The sequence below is a fragment of the Lontra canadensis genome, unplaced genomic scaffold (assembly GCF_010015895.1).
Source record: "Lontra canadensis isolate GAN:19392208 unplaced genomic scaffold, GSC_riverotter_1.0 scaffold101, whole genome shotgun sequence".
In the NCBI taxonomy this organism is placed as follows: domain Eukaryota; kingdom Metazoa; phylum Chordata; class Mammalia; order Carnivora; family Mustelidae; genus Lontra; species Lontra canadensis.
Window position 1 is genome coordinate 2,780,848 of NW_022631095.1, and position 22,228 is coordinate 2,803,075.

Sequence of the window (22,228 nt, forward strand, 5' to 3'; positions counted from 1 at the left end):
ACTCTGCATTTATAAGGCACAGGCAGAGTAGATCTATGATAATTTTTAAGGGCCCTAGAAATTTTGAAATAGTAAATTAGTATTAACTTCAACTAGAAATCATAGGTGCATTAACCCCCAACAAGAGACTCAGCCTGTCCTTTGAACTTTGAAACCAGGCATTACCTTCTCCACCCTGCTTATGAAAGTCCTAGGTGACATCTTTCAATGGAAGGCTGTTTTATCTACATGGAAAACCTGTTGTTTAGTGTAGCCACCTTCATTACTCCTCTTAGTCAATCTTTGAGATAACTTGTTACAGTTTCTACTTTGTTACTTAACTTTGCACTCTTATGTGATGGATATAGCTTCTTTCCTTAAACCTCATGAACCAACCTCTGCCAGCTTCAGGGTCTTCTGTGGCCTCCTCACCTCTCTCAGCCTCCATAGAATTTCAAAGAATTAGGTCTTTTCTCTGGATGAGGCTTTGGCTTAAGGGAATGCCTGGTTGGTTTGATCTTCTATTCAGATCACTAAAACTTTCTCCACATCAGCAATTAAGTCCATTTTGATTCCTTGTGAAGCAGTATTTTTAATTTCCTTCAAGAACTTTTCCTTTGCATTCAAAACTTAGTTAACGTTTTAGTGTAAGACTCCTGGCTTTTGGCCTATCTCAGCTTTCAACATGCCTTCCACACAAAGCTTAATAATTTCTAGCTTTTCACTTAAAGTGAGAAACATGAGACTCTTCCTTTAACTTGAACACTTAGAGGTCATTGCAGGGTTATTAATTGGCCATATTTCAATATTGTTATGTCTCAGGGAATAGGGAGGCCTGAGAAGAGGGAGAAAGAGAAGCAGCTCACCAGTGGAACAGTCAGAGCATACACAATTAAGTTTATTGTCTTAAATGGGCATGGTTCATGACACTCCCCCAAATTGCAATAGTAACATCAAAAACCACTCAAAGCGGGTCACCATAACAAATATAATAATAAATAAAAAGTTTGAAATACTTCAAGAATTATCAAAATGTGACACAGATACTGTTGGAAAAATGATGCTGATAGACTTGCTTGATGTAGGGTTACCACCTTCAGTTTGTACAAAATGTAATCTCTGCAAAGTGCAATGAAGTGAAGCACAATAAACTAAGGTATGCCCATATTTCTTCCAAACCTAAGATCTGCTGGCATTCAGGCAAATAGATAAGATACAGTTTTCACAAATCAACAAGAAAATGAGGCACACTTGTGGCTTTGAATATTTTAATACAGGTCAATATTTAAGTAAGAAATATTTGGACCATACATAACCAATAAAGGCACGTTTTCTAACACTAAAGTCTTAGATAAACCTTTTGAATTGGAGGGAAGTGGAAGAGTTGAGATAAAAGGAATGCAGTAAGGGAGAGAGATCCTGAGACTCATAATGGGCATATGGATGTGAAAAAATCAAAAACATGAAAGAAGTTTACTGTTCCCTATAGCAGTAGCTAAAGTCACACATGTGTACATTCCCCAATATGAAAGTGAGCTTTTAGATTCCTAGCTGGATGATGTGTTTTTAATAAATTATTTCCCAATACCTACTTGTCTTTTCTTGTTTGGGTCTGAATGGAAATTGAAAATTTCTAGTAAAAATTCACAGTTGTATATCTTAGCTCTATTAACTGTCATATAATTGAGCTAGTCCCTGTGATATAACTTTATTCTCTGGAATCCCATATAAATAGCAATAACAATGACATTGTTCTGGAAAGAACAAAATAGTTCTGAAAAATACTGCAAATTTAGTTTACCCTAGTAAGTATTATGTTATAATAGTGAAATGCATGATTAATTTTTGTTATTTGTTATTTTCTTATTGATACTTTTGTCCAATTAACTTATTCCAAAACCTGAGGAATTCAAAAAGTGTGTGTGTGTGTGTGTGTGTGTGTGTGTGTGTAAGCATTGTTTCTCTAGCATCTTTTCTTATCTGTTGTTTTTATTAAGCATAATAATTGAATTTTTAAAAACAAAATCACTAGTCATGGATGAATCATAACATTAACTAAGGCATAATAAGATATAGATAAGTGATGAAAAGGTGATAATTTCAATCATGTTTAGAAATATCATTTCTAGCTCTTTGTCTTTAGAGGATTAAAAGTAAAGTAAACTTTGGACATCCCATAAAAGTTACAGAATTATTAAAATACAATAGATTCATAAGAGTTGATTAGGAACTAGTCACTATAATGAAATTGATATATCATAGCTTCTGTTTATTTTATGTCTTGTATTTAATTGTCTCTTTGTCTACAAGCACTAGAGAGCTTGATGTTTTGCTTTTTGTGGACCCCAGGGTTTCAGAAAATCCTACTACCAATATAGTCAAACCTACTCTAGGGATACACAGTATAGCACTGAGTAGTAACTAATAAATATCTGTTACGTAAATCAATAAGTGGCTTTATTTTTTATATTTGCCAACATGGGATTTAGGCATCTATCTGTATACTATATAATATACTGTTACCATTAAAATATCTATCTAATGCAAGTAAAAATTGGAAGATAGTTCAGAGCATTTGGTTTGCCTTTCAGGATTGTGAAGCTCAGGCAAACACATGCTGTAATCCTGCCACATGTACACTGAAAGCTGGCTCAGTTTGTGATACTGGTAAATGCTGCACAAATTGCCAAGTAAGAGCCTTTTTAAATTTTCTAACTGCCTATGTGAACAAAGTCATCTTCTTAATAATATTTATATGTTCACATTGCTTTATTCAATGTCCTTTACTTCGCCCCATCAGTATTCGGCAATAGGAAAAATATGTAGGCCTCCCACTGATGAATGCGATCTCCCCGAATACTGCAATGGATCATCTGCGATGTGCCAAGACAACTTTTTTGCTCAGAATGGGCATCCATGTGGAGAAAACCAATGGCTCTGTCTGAATGGAACTTGTATAAGTGGGATAAAACAATGTACAGCTGTATTTGGTGAAGGTATTTATTATAATTTGATTTCCCATATATGTGTTTTTCTGGACACCAAAAAAAATAGAAATTGATACATAATTGTGATTTTAAAAAATAATGTGATTTTTTAGTATAAATATTTTAAAGGATTACAGAAAGAAGAAATACTGTAAGAAAAAAATCAGACAAGTTGCCTTGAGTTAGAGCTATGAATGGTTTCCACAAAATAATAAAGGGAAACATTAAAAATCCATGGGATCTTCATTTGAGAAGGAAGAAAGCAGACTGGACATAAATTACATTTTCCTCTTGCTCCATATCCACAGTTTTTTTAGTAAACATAAAATAAACACATATGGCTATGGACATTAAAGGCCATAAATGTAAGTTGGCATATGAGTGCAATTTAAATCATACATGCAGATACACACAACCAGATACACGCATTTGAACCTGGGAACTGCAAGAAAAGCTTATGAAAATCCCAAAAAGGGGTCATGAAGATCCAGTAACTATAAAATCATTGAAAGATGATGTGCACCAAGGTTGAAAGCAAAAAGGAAAACCATGGTACAAAATATACACAGAATCATTTGCTGAAGTAGATGGAGACAGCAGCAATGGCAGCAGCATGTTCTGTCTCTATGAGGAGAAGCAAGAGCAATTGACAGAGGAAATATTCAAGATACTCATAAAAATAGCTGGGTGGGTCAAACTTTTCTTAATGGTAACAGGTAAATGCCTACTCTAATTTCTGTGTAAAAAGGAGTTGCAAAGTGCTTATCAACTCCCAAAATAAACATACAATAATATAGAATGACTATTGGTTTGAAGAAAGGCAACACAAAGATACAAGAAAAGAAACATATAATGGTGAAGTGCTCTCCCAAGGAACTGGGTGATTTGAACCACAGAGAAAATTTTGAAGAAATATATCTCTGTCTCTCCATCTCTCCCTTTATTATCTATCTGTCCTCTATCATTTATCTATTATCTATCTATCTAATCTGTCATCTAATATATCATCTATCATTTATCTATCTATCATCTAGCTCTACCTATCTCTTATCTATATCATCTCTATCTTTTCTTTTCTTTTTTTTTTTTTTTAAGATTTCTATTTACTTATTTGACACACTGAGATCACAAGTAGGCAGAGAAGCAGGCAGAGAGAGAGAGGAGGAAGCAGGCTCCCTGCTGAGCAGAGAGCCCAATACAGGGCTCGATCCCAGGACCCTGGGATCATGACCTGAGCCGAAGGCTGAGGCTTTAACCCACTGAGCCACCCATGTGCCCCCATCTCTACCTTTTCATCTATATCATCTATCTATATCTACCTATATATACATATAGATAAACAGAAAAAGAAAGAGAAAGGAAAAGAAAATCCTGATTTGAAAGGTATACTTGTTAAAATGTAAAAATAAGCATGTTGGTTAGATCATTGAAAAGGTAGAACTTAAGCTGGCAGGTAGAATTGCAAATTTCACCCAATGTTAAATAGGTAGATACTAAAAAAATTTAAAAAAAATTAAAAAACATATGAAAGCACACATTTGAACACCTGTAATTTGCTTTCCAAATTTATTTCTGTAGAAACTGGTTGTGAATGATATCTAAAAAAAGGGATTCTAAGCCAGGAGATAGAAGAATTAGATGAGAAGAAATAATCATCATAGAAATTAGCATAATTCATTTTTTGACTAATGTACATATCTCTTAAAATATATATATTTTAAAATATAAAGAATAGTATTAAATGGAGATATTAATATGTCAAAAATGTTAAACTCTAGAAGAGTAATAGAAAAAAATAGTTTCACCAAGGGAAAAAAAAAAAAACCTGAAACAAAACTCAATTATTCCAATAAAATGTAGCACAAAGTGGAATTAAAAATTGGCATAAATCAAGTATTCATTTTATAATTTAAGACAGCTATAATAATAAGGTGAAACCACAAGCTCATAAAAGAGAAAAACGAAAGCAATAAAAATACTTGATTAATTCCAAAGACGATAAGAAGAGAGTTTAAAAAAGGACATAAGACTATACATTCTAAGACAGCTAATTTACATTTAAATATTTAGCTATTACATTAAATTTAAAACCTGTATTAAATAATGAATTTAGGGAAAGTTTTTAGCAAGTAGTGACAGATGTAACTGTGAGAAGATAACTAGAAAAATTAAGATATATTTTATTGGCCTATTATAAAAAACATTAGGCTATAATGAAACCAAAGCCAGCTAATTGTTTAAATTATAACAGGAGAGAAATTTTGCACATTTTATTTATGTTAGACAGTTGTTTTTCCTAGACATGTGGAGATTTTGAAAGCTGAAGATCAGGCTTGGATTAGGCAGAGATCTTCTAATAGAAAGAAAAAAAGAAAAATTTTAGCAGTTAAATTTAAGGGGACTGTCAAAACCATAGAAAATTTTTTCTATGAGACATTTTTGGAGCTCTGAAGCTGCTCAACAATTTGGTCAACCAGGTTAAGAACATTAAAAAAGCATAACGAATTTCACTGCAGTCACAAGATAATCAAAGACCAAATGGTGGAAGAGGCTTGCTCCAGAAAACCTTAGTCTTCTGAATGATTTCACTACAGTTTGAAGTGCCTATGTTAGTAGGCTAGAAAGCTATTCTGAGACTCTCTAAATGGTAAGAATTTATCTTAGGCAGACTTACAGTGAAAACAAATATTGATAAGGCTTTCAATCAGTAGCTTACATGGGTCACACCAAAGACAATGAGGCAGATCCAGAAAAAAACTGTACATCAGCCCTGGCCCATTTAATTGCCTGATTAGATTTCAGTGATCATTACCTCACCAGATATGCCTAACTCAGTAAAGTGTCATTAAAAAGATAAAATAGAGAATGGAAAGTAGCAATATTTAAAGAGATAAAACCAATAATTTTCAAAATGAAAGTTAATCCCAAAATTCAAGATGCTCTATGAATCTTAAGAAGAACGTCTTTAAAGAAAAAACACATAAAGACATCATAGCAAAACTACTACAAAAAATGAAAAGATGTTGCTACAAAAGTTGGGTATTCATCCTTTCTGATGGAGGCATAATACTCCATAGTGTATATGGACCACATCTTCCTTATCCATTCGTCCGTTGAAGGGGAGTTAGGAGAAGGGAGTTGGGGGAAATTTGAAGGGGAGGTGAACAATGAGAGACTATGGACTCTGAAAAACAATCTGAAGGGTTTGAAGAGGTGGAGGGTGGGAGGTTGGGGGAACCAGGTGTGGGTATTAGAGAGGGCACGGATAGCATGGAGCACTGGGTGTGGTACAAGAACAATGAATACTGTTATGCTGAAAATAAATTTAAAAAATGATTAAAAAAATGAAAAGATGAAAACAAAACATCTAGAGTGGGAGAAAAAGACACAATAACTTTTAAAAAGCAAGTGTGAGTCAGATTTCTTATCAACAATTACAGAAGCCAGATGACAAAGACCCTTCTAAAGGACTAAAAGAAAATATTTGCCCACCCAGAATTCTGTAATGAGCAAAAATACAAAATCTTTTCAATAAATATGCTTGAACAAGTGTACATTCACAGGCAGAAGAATGAATTTGAACCCTTACCTCATACCAAACAGAAGAATTAACTTAAAATGTATTGTAGACCTAAATGTAAGAGCTAAAGCTATAAAACTTTTAGGAAAAAAATATGCATAAATCTTAGTGATCTTGGTTTAGGCAATGTTTTCTTAGATAAGGTACCCAGAGCACAAGTGATAAAGGAAAAAGGAATCATTTGGACTTCAGAAATTTAAAGAACTTTTGTTCTTCAAAGAAAATCTCCAAGAAAATGTAAAAACAGCTCAAGGAATGGGAGAATATATTTGGAAACAATATTTTTAATATAGACACATATAGAATACATAAACATTCAATTCAACAATAAAAAAGACAATGTAGTATAACAAATAAGGAAAAAAAATTGAATAGACATTACTGGGAAAAAAAAGATAGTCACTAGGATATGCTATAATTAAAAGACAATAACAATTTTTGTGAGGTTATGGCAAGTTCCAAACTCATGCATTGCTAGATAGAAAATGGTACAGTTGCTTTAGAAAGCAATTTGGGAGTTCCTCAAAATGTTGAACATAACCATTTAATCCTTGGTGTATGTACCCAAGAGAACTGAAAACATGTCCCCACAAAACCTTAAGTACAAATGCTCATCATACCATTATTCATAGTGGCCAAAATTTAGAAACAAAACAAATGTTCATCAACTGATGAATGAGTGAACAAAATGCGGAATTGTACTTAGTTAATAAAAATGAAGTGATGGTATTTGCCAAATATGAATAAATATTGAAAACCTATGCTAAGCTAAGAGAGCAGGTCACAAAAGTCCACAGATTCTGATTCCAACTATATTTAGCTTACAGAATAGGCAAATATATAAAGACAGAAAGTAAATTAATTGTTGCCTGAGGCTAAGGGAGGGAAGGAGAGGATATATGTAATTGTGTGTGTCTTGTTTGACATATATCCAGTTTAATACTACAGCCTATTGATGATCAATCACCTTTACTACACCAACTTAATACTCTTGAATGCACAGCTGTGCAGTATCTACTAAAAATTGTCTGTTTGGCTAATTGGTTGGTTGTTTTTAAACCCAAAAGTGTCAATGTTTCTCATGCCCTTGGTCAATTTTTCTCTGTCTTGCCAATCTTATGCTATTTTAATTTATCTCCCTTTATAATTATTTTAATATCTCAAAAATAAGTCATCTTATCTTTTGTATCTTCTTCATACATGTTGACATGACTTTCCTTAAGAACAGATTAATGAATTTAAGAACCAGATTAATATGTTAACTCATGCATTAAGTTTAGTTGAATTGATATGCATGTTATTCCATGGATGATGTAATGAGTGTGAAGTGGTATCTTGTGGTATTGATTTGCATTTACCTGAAGACTAATGATGAACAGTTTTTCATGTACTTATTGATCATTTGTATCTTGTTTGGAGAAATATCTATTTATATCTTTCAGCCATTTATTTTAATTAGTTTTTTTATTATTGAATTGTAATAGTTCTTTATATAATCTGTATTCAGTTTATTGTTAAATTCATGTTTTGCAAATCTTGTATTTCATTGTATATATTATGTCATCATTTTCCTGAGAGTCACCTTTGAAATGCAAAGTTTTAATTCTGGTGGGGTTCAAATTATCTATTTTTTTGTGTGTGTCTGCTTGTGATTTTGGTATTATAAACAAGAAAGCATTGATTAATCTAAGATCCTAACTTATTCCCTCACCCCTCTTTTTCCCCTGGGGTTTTTATATGTTTTCCTCTTAAATTTAATTTTCTCTTAAATCCATTTTGCTATCTTGTATATGGTATGAAAAATGGTTCCTACCTAATTCTTTAGCATGCGGATATCCCAATTGTTTCAGCATCACTGTTGAAAAGATGATTATTCCCCCATTTAACTGACTTGGTATCTCTGCTGAAAAATCACTTGATTGAAAAAATAAGGGTTTATTTCTGGGCAATCAAGTCCACTCTATTGATCTACACATGTATATGCTTATGTCAGTAGCACACTGTCTTGATTACTCTAGGTTTGTAGTTTAGAAATCAAGGATGTGAGCACTCCAACTTTTTTTTTCTTTTTAAGATTGTTTTGGATATCTTAGGTCTCCCACATTTCTTGAATTTTGAAATCAACTGTCAATTTCTGCAAAAAAAGTCTGCTGTGGAATTTTGATAGCAATTTTGTGTTGAATTTGTACATCAATTTGAGGTATAATGTTACATCAACTATATTAAGGTTTCTAATCCATAAACATGAAATGTCTTTATAATATTTGTATCTTATTTAGTTAATTGCAATTAAATGTTTTATAATTTTATAATTAGTATACAAGCTCTATACTTCTGTTAAATATATTTCTTGATATTCTTTTGATGCTATTCTAAATAGGACTTTAAAAAATTTCATTGTTTATTACTAGTATATAGATATCAATTGATTTTGAATATTGAACCTTTATCCTGCAACATTGCTAAAGATCTTTGTAGTTCTAGTAAGTATTTTTAGCAGATTCCTAGAATGTCTATATATCGGAAAATGTTGTAGGAAATGGATATATTTTAATTTCTTAATTTACAATCTGTATGCCTTCTGATTTTTCTTCTTGGATATTTTTCCTGATTAGTACTTGCAGTACAATATTGAGTGGAAGTATTCAGGATATATATTCTGACTTGTTCCCTATATTACAGGTTGAGCATTGAGGTTTTCATTATTAAGGATGATGTTAACTACGGTTTTTCATAATCCTCTTTATTAGGTTAAGGAAGTTCCACTTCTGTTACCCACTTTGTGAAGTTTTTTTTTTTAATCAATAATTAAATGTTGGGTTTTCCTGTTCTTTTCTGTGTTTATTGAAATGATCATTTTTTTTTTCATCTTCTAGTTTATTGATACAGTACATTACACTGTTTAATTTCCGGCCTTGCATTTCCGGAAAAAAATACCACTTGGTCATGGCATCTTACCTTTTTATATTTATATATGGATTGTTGGTTTATACTTGAATGTTTTTCTTATTGTGAAAAAAATATATAACATAAAAGCACTTTTACCATTTTTAAGTGTACAGTTCAGTGACATTAATGTATTCTTGTTACTTTACAAACATCACCATCATCCATCCCCAGAAATTTTTCAATTTTCCAAACTGAAACTCCATATCCATTAAAGTTGACTTCATTGTTGATTTTCATGTAAAAATCTTTTTAAAATTTTGATCTGTATTTTATTTTGTTGCCTGTGCTTTTGGCATCATATCCAAGAAATAATCACCAAATCCAATGTCAAAAAAATTTCCTCTATATTTTCTTCTAAGAATTGTATAGTTTTTAGTATAATGCCTAGAGAAGTTGAATCATTATGTTGTATAACTGCAACTAATTTAACATTGTGTGTCCACTATACACACAAAAAATATTTTAAAGTTCTTATTTAAATTCTAGTTACTTAACATACAGTGTAATATTAGTTTCAGGTGTACAATTTAGTGATTCAACACTTACATATAACACCCAGTGTTTATCTAAACAGGTGTACTCCTTAATCTCCATCATATCATATCATATCATCTGCGAAGAGTGATAGTTTGACTTCTTCTTTGCCGATTTGGATGCCTTTAATTTCTTTTTGTTGTCTGATTGCTGAGGCTAGAACTTCTAGTACTATGTTGAATAGCAGTGGTGATAACGGACATCCCTGCCGTGTTCCTGACCTTAGCGGAAATGCTTTCAGTTTTTCTCCATTGAGAACGATATTTGCGATGGGTTTTTCATAGATGGCTTTGATAATATTGAGGTATGTGCCCTCTATCCCTACACTTTGAAGAGTTCTGATCAGGAAGGGATGCTGTACTTTGTCAAATGATTTTTCAGCATCTATGGAGAGTATCATATGGTTCTTGTTCTTTCCTTTATTAATGTGTTGTATCACATTGATTGATTTGCAGATGTTGAACCAACCTTGCAGCCCTGGAATAAATCCCACTTGGTCGTGGTGAATAATCCTTTTAATGTACTGTTGAATCCTATTGGCTAGTATTTTGGTGAGAATTTTTGCATCTGTGTTCATCAAGGATATTCGTCTGTAGTTCTCTTTTTTGATGGGATCCTTGTCTGCTTTTGGGATCAAGGTGATGCTGGCCTCATAAAATGAGTTTGGAAGTTTTCCTTCCATTTCTATTTTTTGGAACAGTTTCAGGAGAATAGGAATTAGTTCTTCCTTAAATGTTTGGTAGAATTCCCTCGGGAAGCCGTCTGGCCCTGGGCTTTTGTTTGTTTGGAGATTTTTGATGACTGTTTCAATCTCCTTACTGGTTATGGGTCTGTTCAGGCTTTCTATTTCTTCCTGGTTCAGTTGTGGTAGCTTATATGTCTCTAGGAATGCATCCATTTCTTCCAGATTGTCAAATTTGTTGGCATAGAGTTGCTCATAATATGTTCTTATAATTGTCTGTATTTCTTTGGTGTTAGTTGTGATCTCTCCTCTTTCATTCATGATTTTATTTATTTGGGTCCTTTCTCTTTTCTTTTTGATAAGTCTGGCCAGGGGTTTATCAATCTTATTAATTCTTTCAAAGAACCAGCTCCTAGTTTTGTTGATTTGTTCTATTGTTTTTTTGGTTTCTATTTCATTGATTTCTGCTCTGATCTTTATGATTTCTCTTCTCCTGCTGGGTTTAGGGTTTCTTTCTTGTTCTTTCTCCAGCTCCTTTAGGTGTAGGGTTAGGTTGTGTACCTGAGACCTTTCTTGTTTCTTGAGGAAGGCTTGTACCGCTATATATTTTCCTCTCAGGACTGCCTTTGTTGTGTCCCACAGATTTTGAACCGTTGTGTTTTCATTATCATTTGTTTCCATGACTTTTTTCAATTCTTCTTTAATTTCCTGGTTGACCCATTCATTCTTTAGAAGGATGCTGTTTAGTCTCCATGTATTTGGGTTCTTTCCAAATTTCCTCTTTTGATTGAGTTCTAGCCTCAGAGCATTGTGGTCTGAAAATATGCAGGGAATGATCCCTGCATATTTTTTGATACCGGTTGAGACCTGATTTAGGACCGAGGATATGATCTATTCTGGAGAATGTTCCATGGGCACTAGAGAAGAATGTGTATTCTGTTGCTTTGGGATGAAATGTTCTGAATATATCTGTGATATCCATCTGGTCCAGTGTGTCATTTAAGGCCTTTATTTCCTTGTTGATCTTTTGCTTGGATGATCTGTCCATTTCAGTGAGGGGAGTGTTAAACTCCCCTACTATTATTGTATTATTATTGATGTGTTTCTTTGATTTTGTTATTAATTGGTTTATATAGTTGGCTGCTCCCACATTAGGGGCATAGATATTTAAAATTGTTAGATCTTCTTGTTGGACAGATCCTTTGAGTATGATATAGTGTCCTTCCTCATCTCTTATTATAGTCTTTGGCTTAAAATCTAATTGATCTGATATAAGGATTGCCACTCCTGCTTTCTTCTGATGTCCATTAGCATCGTAAATTCTTTTCCACCCCCTCACTTTAAATCTGAAGGTGTCTTCGGGTTTAAAATGAGTTTCTTGTAGGCAACATATAGATGGGTTTTGTTTTTTTATCCATTCTGATACCCTGTGTCTTTTGATTGGGGCATTTAGCCCATTAACATTCAGGGTAACTATTGAGAGATATGAATTTAGTGCCATTGTATTGCCTGTAAGGTGACTGTTATTGTATATTGTCTTTGTTCCTTTCTGATCTACTACTTTTAGGCTCTTTCTTTGCTTAGAGGACCCCTTTCAATATTTCCTTTAGAGCTGGTTTGGTGTTTGCAAATTCTTTCAGTTTTTGTTTGTCCTGGAAGCTTTTAATCTCTCCTTCTATTTTCAATGATAGCCTAGCTGGATATCTTGGCTGCATGTTTTTCTCATTTAGTGCTCTGAATATATCATGCCAGCTCTTTCTGGCCTGCCAGGTCTCTGTGGATAAGTCTGCTGCCAATCTAATATTTTTACCATTGTATGTTACAGACTTCTTTTCCCGGACTGCTTTCAGGATTTTCTCTTTGTCACTAAGACTTGTAAATTTTACTATTAGGTGATGGGATGTGGACCTATTCTTACTGATTTTGAGGGAGGTTCTCTGAACCTCCTGGATTTTGATGCTTGTTCCCTTTGCCATATTGGGGAAATTCTCTCCAATAATTCTCTCCAATACCTTCTGCTCCCCTCTCTCTTTCTTCTTCTTCTGGAATCCCAATTATTCTAATGTTTTTTCGTCTTATGGTGTCACTTATCTCTCGAATTCTCCCCTTGTGGTCCAGTAGCTGTTTGTCCCTCTTTTGCTCAGCTTCTTTATTCACTGTCATTTGGTCTTCTACATCACTAATTCTTTCTTCTGCCTCATTTATCCTAGCAGTGAGAGCCTCCATTTTTTATTGCACCTCATTAATAGCTTTTTTGATTTCAACTTGGTTAGATTTTAGTTCTTTTATTTCTCCAGAAAGGGCTTTTATATCTCCCGAGAGGGTTTCTCTAATATCTTCCATGCCTTTTTCGAGCCCGACTAGAACCTTGAGAATTGACATTCTGAACTCTAGATCTGACATATTACCAATGTCTGTATTGATTAGGTCCCTAGCCTTTGGTACTGCCTCTTGTTCTTTTTTTTGTGGTGAATTTTTCCGCCTTGTCATTTTGTCCAGATAAGAGTATATGAAGGAACAAGTAAAATATTAAAAGGGTGGCAACAACCCCAGGAAAATATGCTTTAGCCAAATCAGAAGAGATCCCAAATCGTGAGGGGATGGGGGAAAGGGGATATAAAGAGGTTCAGAAAGAAAAAAAGAAAAAAAAGAAAAAAGAAACAAATAAAAAAAGAAAACCAATAATGAAAAAATATAAAAAGTAAAAAATATATGTATATATTAGATAAGCTAGTTAAAAAACGTTAAAAAAGAAAAGGGTAAAATTTAAAAAATATTTAGCAGAAGAAGAGAAAAAAAAATTGAAAAAGAAAAATAATTAAATTAAGTGCAAGGCTAAAGAATCATGGGGAGAAAGCCACGAGTTCCGTGCTTTGCTTTCTCCTCCTCTGGAAAACAGCTGTTCTCATTGGTATTGAAACTGCACTCCTTGGCACGTGAACTTGGTCCTGGCTGGCTTTCTTGTTGATCTTCTGGGGGAGGGGCCTGTTGTAGTGATTCTCAAGTGTCTTTGCCCCAGGTGGAGTTGCACCGCCCTTACCAGGGGCCGGGCTGAGTAATCCGCTCGGGTTTGCTTTCGGGAGCTTTTGTTCCCTGAGCGCTTTCTGTAGAGTTCCGGAGGACGGGAATGAAGATGGCGGCCTCCCAGTCTCTGGCCTGGAAGAGCCGAGAGTCTGGGGCCCCACTCCTCAGTGCGCCCTCAGAGAACAGCGCCCAATTGCTCCCGTCACCTGGCCCCTGGCCGCGCTCCGAGCTGACTGAACCTGCAAGCGGTTCAAGGTAAACCCGAGCTTAGAGCTCACTCCTCGGCTCTGTCTCTGTAGCTGGCTTCCCCGTTCTAATACCTGTAAGCTCTGCGACACTCAGATACCCCCGATCCTTCTGTGACCCTGCAGGACCTGAGGCCACGCTGACCCCGCGTGGGCTTCACCCCGGTTAAGCCTCTGGAGCGATGTCCCTCAGTGGAACAGACTTTTAAAAGTCCTGATTTTGTGCTCCGTTGCTCCGCTGCTTGCCGGGAGCCGGCCCCTCCCCCCGCGCTGTCTATATTCCCGTCGCTTTGGATTCACTTCTCCGCCAGTCCTACCTTTCAGAAAGTGGTTGATTTTCTGCTTCTAGAATTGCTGTTCTTCTTCTCTTCGATCTCCGGTTGGATTTGTAGGTGTTTGCAATCTTTAGATAAGCTATCTAGCTGATCTCCCGCTACCTGAAGTAGTCTCAGCTGCTACTTCTCCGCCATCTTGACTTCTCCCCCGCTTTCTCAACTATTTTAATGTAGGTAGATATCTTTATCTTATTTTTTTCTTGAATGATAAAGACACATTTCTAGTTAAATTTTTTCTTTTTTTTTTCAATTTTTGCCTTTTTGAATGCCTGCTTTCATTCTAAAATGCTTTTTGCATGGATACTATTATTATCCATCTTTCTCTTTTGTTAAGTGTATGAAATGAGAGACTAATCACTTTAATTAAATCAGAAACTGATATGTATTAAGCTTTCGTTAGAGTTTAAATAAAGTTCAGTCTATCTAGTTCACTGTTGTTTCTATGGCATAACTCTTCAGGGTTTTTTAACTGATAGTTGTTACATTTACTGAGACTCTTTCCCTTAGCAGATACGTAACCACAACACAGAAATGGCAGAAAAATCCACACTGCTTTATGGAAGTCATCTCCTTATATTTTATTTTGTTATTTTTTAACATTTTTATTTAAAATCAATTAACATATAGTGTATTAGCAGTTTCAGAGATAGAGTTTAGTGATTCATCAGTTGCATGTAACACCCAGTGCTCATTTTATCAAGTGCCCTCCTTAGTACCCATCACCCACTTACTCCATTCCCCCATTTCCCCATTGATCTCCCCTCCAGGAAGCCTCAGTTTGTTTCCTATAGTTAAGAATCTCTTATGGCTTAATCTCCTGTTCTTCACATGTTTAGAAGCAGGAAAAAGCTTTGAGGGGATAATAAACTATATGTTGAGACTCCTTGGATCTTCAATTTTATTACTATAGTTATAAAGATCTTTCAACTTCAGCCTATTTTTATGTCTACCTTCAATGGCCTGGTTCATTAGCTAAACATATAATTTTGACTTCTCACCCATAACCAGGTTTGCAAATGACCTCCGGGATAAAATAAAGTGCTTATTTTCAGTTCAATAGAGACTGTAGGAGTTTCAGCTGAGATCCTGATGTGTCCATTGTGATCCTCTTAGGTGTGCTGTTTTTCTTCAGCACCACAGTGCAGTGGTTAAATATTTCTATCAGAGATTTTTGGGCTAATCTTTCAACTACAATAGAACTAATAGAAGTTATAATAAATAAACTGCTCTTTAAGTAGGTTAGCTCTTCTGAGAATTGAGTACATCATGTACATGGATTGGATAATGAATGTAAAAATTATGACTCCCAAGATTTTTTGGTCTGAAGAAAATATGATGAAAGAATAAGATATTAATTTCATAGTTTGACTTGAAAAGACATTTATGCAAAATAGGTTCTTGATCAATAAATCAATTTTTAGTTTCTTATACATTTATAGATATCTAGACTTACTAAAAATTAGCAAAATAAACTGCATACCATGGTTAAATTTAAGATATCTTTTTGGATAGTAGACAAGAGTGCTTTCAATTTTTATGAGACTGATGAGTTACCTACTGTACTAACGAGGCATCTTGCTTTCAATTTTTAAATATTTAATTGAAATGATTTTGTGTAATCTTAAATCTAATTTTGTTTTCAACATATTATGGTCATATTTTCTATAATAAATTATGAACAATTTCAGAATTTCAAATATACTAATAAATTATTTTAAATTAATGTAAGCTCAATATGGCTAACCACACGTTTTTTTTTTTTTTTTTTTTTCAGATTCAGAATTTGCTCCTGAAGAGTGTTATACTCATCTTAATTCTAAGACTGATATATCTGGAAACTGTGGTTCAACTCCTTCAGGATACATACAGTGTAAAACTAAGTATGCTTTAAGAAATTTAACTGAGAAATTCTATTTATTGCTTTAAATTAGAAAATAGCACAAGATAATTAAGCTTATGAGTAGTCAGAATATTACTTGATCAAAAAGTGAGACCATAAATTATAAATGTCTTTAATATAGAATATTTATACTGCTCTTTCTCATATATTCACTTATTCCTTGTACCTTCCCACTTAGTGTTTAATTTATATTGGTACATTGAAAACATTGGTTAAGTGGACTTAACCAATTAAAACTTAAAATTCTTATTTTGCATACTGTCATTTTAATTTTACAAAAGATGAGCATTCTTACAGTGATGAAATGAAAATGCATGAATTTTTACTATCCAGTAAGTAAAGCACTATGTTTAAAACATGGGCTCTATAGCCATACATCTTTGTTTCAAATACTAATCCCACTGCTTACCTACTTGTGTGATAATGTGCATCATTTTTCTGATATGTAAAATATGAATATTAATTCCACTAACACAATTGGGCTAATGCCAGTGTGGAATTTAGATACTCTATTGAAAATATTTAGAGTGGGACTGACACACAGTATACACTGTAGGAGAGTTAATTATTAAATCTTATAATTAATATATATATATTAGATCTAGAATGTTACTGTTATTATAATATTTTATTTTGAGATGATTTCAAAATTGGTTTGATGGTAAAAGTTCTGTAAAACACTTCCAGTTTGCATGAATAGTACAAATTCCCCATATATATTTATCCAGGTTTACCAATTGTTTACATTTTCTCCATTTGTTTTATTCATCCTTCTATTTTTTTCCAACTTTCCTCTCATGTCATCAAAATGATTTTCCTAAACCATTTGAAAGAATATTGAAAATCATCCTTCTTTACCTCTAAATAAATCATGTGTCTTTCCTGAGAATAAAGATATTTTCTTACATAACTATATTGTAGCTATAAAACATGGTTCGTATTAAAACTTCTTTAATTGTCTCAGTGAAATATTTAGACTTATTTTGCCTTTTTCAGGAACTAATCCAGTCATATATTTGCATTTAGTCATAATGTATTTTTAAGCTTTAATCTAGAATTTTTTTTGTTTTACTTTTTTTTCTTTTCCATGGGTCTTTTTTTTTTTTTTTTAATGCTATGGAGTAATTGTTTTAAAGATTTCCCTCAATTTGGTTTTGATGGATATTTTTCATAATTAGACTCAAATTAAGCATTTTGGCTTTCTTACTACTAAAGTGATGTATGTCTTGGTGCAATTTTTAAAGAGTATGTGACATTTTTTCTCAATCTTGGATATTTTAGATTAAATTATATTGAGATCATGGATATACTTTGTTCGCTTACAAACTTAGACTCACTAGGTTTAAAATCCATTGATGATTTCTAACTCCATTATTGACTCTGCTTTTAAATTAGAAATGTACTGTAGGAAGTATTCCCTTCACTATATTTATTTATTTGTTTGTTTATGTATTTATTTATGTCAGTTTGGACTCAGCAATTCTTATTTTATTCAATACGTAGAATACATTACTGTTATTACTTATGTCGATTCTTTTTCAAATGCATCAGTTTGGCTACCGAGAGTCTCTTATTTGGCCACAGTGTTCTCAATTTCAAAAGTGTATATGACTCTTCAAGAACTTCCAAATTTTTCTAGCACAAAGTGTTCTAGGCTCCTGTTTTACCCCTACTCTGGATTCATCTATTTATCCAAGTAGCCCATTTACCTTTGAGTAGAGAATAATATTTAAAAAATAAATATTTGGACACCAGTGTGCTTATTTCCACTGTCTTTCATTACCTCTAAGCCTTCTTAGTCAACAGAGCTAGAACATACATGTAATAAATGCACATACATGTATCACACAATTACTTATATGTTCATGTATCTCTGTATTTAAAACATGAACTTAAAGAAATAATTTTATTTTTGATTAAGCACCACAAAGTACTTATAATCTTATATATGAATAAGGAAGACTGGAGAGAAGTTAAAGTTGTAACTGATAATGAGCAACAGTCACTCATATTAGCTAGATGAGAGGGATGTTTGGTAGTTTTGTTGTTTGGGCAACATTTATATCTTGTATTTCCATATTCAAGACATAATTTATGGAACAGGTTTGTCTTTTTCTTGATCCTTTATGGTCATAGAGTGATGTGGCTTAAAGTTGATATTCCCCAAATTGCTTATATTCAACAGTTATGCATGATGATCTAGCTATAAGTGCAAGTCAGTCTATAGCAGCTCTCATGTCTTGCTGTTAATACTTACACCTGAATGTCAAGAACTTCTCTTTTCCATTTTCCTTTTTTGCCCAAAAGCAGAAAAGTTCAGGCCATAGGAAATTGCTCTAAGATATCTCTATTTTCATCATTGCTAAGATTTTGCTGATTAGGATGTTATTTTTAGAACATGTTGTATATATTTTGTTTGGTCTTTGTCTCCCTTCCCACTTTTGGTGCAGAATAATTTGTTGAATCCTCTGATATATCAGTGGGTGTGTGGCATTTGAGACCTCCAAAACTATTCATAAGCCTAATAAAAATTTTATGGCATAACATCTACTATAAACAGATGTTCACATTATCCACCAGGCACAATTTTCAGGATATCTATTTCGTTAAAATACTGCATATACCTTACAAAACATAAATAGTGATAACTCTACAAGATATAATTCATTTACTTTTGTTAATTTAACTTAAGCTCTTAAAATCTTAATTTTTAAAGTTTTTATTTAAACTCTAGTAAACATACAGTATATTAGTTTTAGGTATACAATTTAGTGATTCAACCATACATACAACAGCTGATGCTCATCACAAGAGCACTCCTTACTCCCCATCACCTATTTAACCCATCTCCCTCCACCCACCTCTCCTCCAGTAACCATCAGTTTGTTCTCTATAATTAAGAGTCTGTTTCTTGGTTTCTCTCTCTCTCTCTCTCTCTTCTTTCCCCTATACTCATTTGCTTTGTTTCTTAATTTGCATATATGTGTGAAATCATATGGTCTTTGTCTTTTGCTGATTGACTTCTTTCACCTAGTCCAATACTCTAGCTTGATCCACATCATTGCAAATGGCAAGATTTCATTCTTTCTTATGGCTTAGTAATATTTTCCATTATATACAGATATCACTTATACTTTACCCATCATTAGTCAGTGGATCTTGTACCATTACCATGGTAGGTAATGCTGTTGACAACATAGGGGTGCAAGCATCCCTTCAAATCAGTATTTTTGTATCCTTTGGGTAAATACAAAATAGTGCAGTTGCTGGATCATAACTTAACTTTTTGAGGAACTTCCACACTGTTTTCCAGAGACTTGTACCAGTTTGCATTCCCACCAACAGTGCAAGAGGTTCCCCTTTCTACATATCCTCACCAAAACCCATTATTTCTTGTGTAATTGACTTTAGCCATTCTGACAGATATGAGGTGACATCTCACTGTATTTCCTTGATGATCAGTGATGTGGAGCATCTTTTCACATGTTTGTTAGCCATCTATATGTCCTCTTTGGAAAAATGTTTATTCATGTCTTCTGTCCATTTCTTAACTGGTTTATTTGTTTTTTGAGTGTTGAGTTATATCAGTCCTTTATATATTTTGGATACTAACCCTTTATGGATATGTTATTTGCAAATATTTTTTCCCATTCTGCAGGTTGCCTTTTAGTTTTGTTGATGGTTTCCTTCGCTAGGCAGAAGCCTCCATAGTTTGTTTTTTGTTTTTGTTTTTGTTTTTGTTTTGATTTTGTTCCCCTTGCCTCAGGAGACATATGTAGTTAGAAGTTGCTGTAGTCAGTGTCAAAGAGGTTACCGCCTGTTTTCTTCTCAGGATTTTGATATTCCTGTCTCACATTTAGGTTTTTCAACCACTTTGTATTTTTGTTTATCATGTAAGAAAATGGTCCACTTTCATTTTTCTGCATGTTGCTGTCCAGTTTTCCCAACACCATTCCTTAACAAAACTGTCTTTTTCCCATTGGATATTCCTTCCTGCTTTGTTGAAGATTAATTGACCATGTAGTTGTGGGTTCATTTCTGGGTTTTCTCTTCTGTTTTATTGATTTATGTATGTATTTTTGTGCCAGCACCATACTGTTTTGATTACTACTTCATAATATAATTTGAATATATATAATTTGAAGTCCAGAATTGTGATGCCTCCTGCTTTTCTCTTTCAAGTTTGCTTAGGCTATTTGAGGTCTTTTGTGATTCCATACAGATTTTAGGATTGTTTGTTCTAGTTCTGTGAAAAATACTGATGGTATTTTGATAGAGATTGTATTGAATGTGTAGATTGCTTTGAGTAATATGGACATTTTAACAATATTTGTTCTTCCAATCCATGAGCATGGAATGACTTTCTTTGTGTCATCTTTAATTTCTTTCATCAGTGTTTATATTATAGTTTTAGAGTGCAGACCTTTTACCTCTTTGTTTAGGATTATTCCTAGGTTTATTATTATTAGGTTTATTCCTGTTATTGTTTTTGGTGCAATTTTATATGGGATTGATTCCTTAATTTCTTAATTTCTCTTTCTGCTGTTTCATTGTTTTTGTATAGAAATGTGACAGATTTCTGTACCTTGATTTTGTATCATGTGATTTTACTGAATTTGTGTATTGAACTATCAGTTTTTTGGAGTCTCAGGTCTTTTCTATACATTATCATGTCATCTGCAAATAGTTAAAGTTTTATTTCTTCCTTGCTGATTTAGATGCCTTTTCTTTGTTTCTCTCTCTCTCTCTCTCTTTCACTTATTTTCTGCTTCTCCTTCTTCTATGCTCTGATTGCTATGGCTAGGCTTCCAGTACTACATCAAATAACTGTGTTGAGAGTGGACATGCCTGTTTTGTTCCCTGACTGTAGAGAAGGAAAGGTCTTAGTTTTTCCCCATTGAGGATGATATTAACTGTGGGTTTTTCATAAATGACCTTGATTATATTGAGGTATGTTCCCTCTATCCCTATTTTGTTGTGGGTTTTTATCATGAATGGATGTTGTAGTTTGTTGAATTTTTTTTTCTGCATCTATTGAAATGAGCATATGGTTCTTTTCCTTTCTTTTATTAATGTGGTGGTTTACATTGATTTTTCACTTTCTGTAAATATTTGTGCAGAATTATGTTTTCTTTGTTCATTTCATAGAATTTATCACTAGAGCCATGTGGCTTTGGACTTTTCTTTGTAATTGGGGAGCACATTTACATTTTAGGCAAATTTAAAGTTCCCACTGGTGTTACTTCTCATCAGTACTTCTCAGGTCCCTCTGGCATATGAAATGCAGCCTCCCTGTCAGCTAGGGATGTGATATGAGGAGAGTTTATCACCACTCTTTATGGAACTATTATTTCCAGGATCATGCCTTTAATTTCTGTCTGATCTGTCATTAACACTAATTGGGACCTCAATCTTGGGCTCATGGTGCTACTGGTTTTACATTCTTTTCTGACCTTATTGGCTACTTTTATTCAAAGTGTTGATAGGTGGGGTTTTTTTTTTTTTGTTTGTTTGTTTGTTTGTTTTTTGTTCTCTTCACCAAATCTAGAACCACTCCTCTGACATTTAATTTAAAGGTTTTCATGGCCACCCGTGCCCTGGTAAATAACAGCATCAACTGGGAGAGGACATAGGAGCAGACACAGCAAAAAAGATCATACCTCCCACTATTCTTGATTTTATGGCAGATTTTCATAAATGATTTCCACTTTTTTTTTGTTCTGATCAGATTTTATAGCCCTGAAGTCGTTGTTTTGACTAATTTGACCAGTTTTATATTTGTTTTTGGATAGATGATTTAAATATATCTTCTCCCTTTCTCTTATAGCCTTCTCATTTACATTTATCAGCACAATGTTCTTGGTTTTGTGTCTAACTTATCACAAAATCTAGCACTGACCTATGATAAATACTGTCATCTAACTAGGAATAAAAAGAGACTTCCTCAATCTGATAAAATTATATACATTTTGTACTTCTGCAAAACTTCCACTTAGAGTAAGTTTCTTTCAGT

General features: G+C 33.6%; 1 protein-coding gene across 1 annotated transcript in view; it reads left to right on the top strand.

Annotated features, from left to right (window-relative positions):
* ADAM2 (ADAM metallopeptidase domain 2) overlaps nucleotides 1–22,228 on the top strand; it is a 133,479-nt gene that overhangs the window by 80,371 nt on the left and 30,880 nt on the right. Inside the window, exons 13-15 of the mRNA XM_032838008.1 lie at nucleotides 2,571–2,669; nucleotides 2,780–2,975; nucleotides 16,090–16,195. Coding sequence (XP_032693899.1) covers nucleotides 2,571–2,669; nucleotides 2,780–2,975; nucleotides 16,090–16,195 — 401 coding nt within the window. The remainder of the gene's footprint in view (nucleotides 1–2,570; nucleotides 2,670–2,779; nucleotides 2,976–16,089; nucleotides 16,196–22,228) is intronic.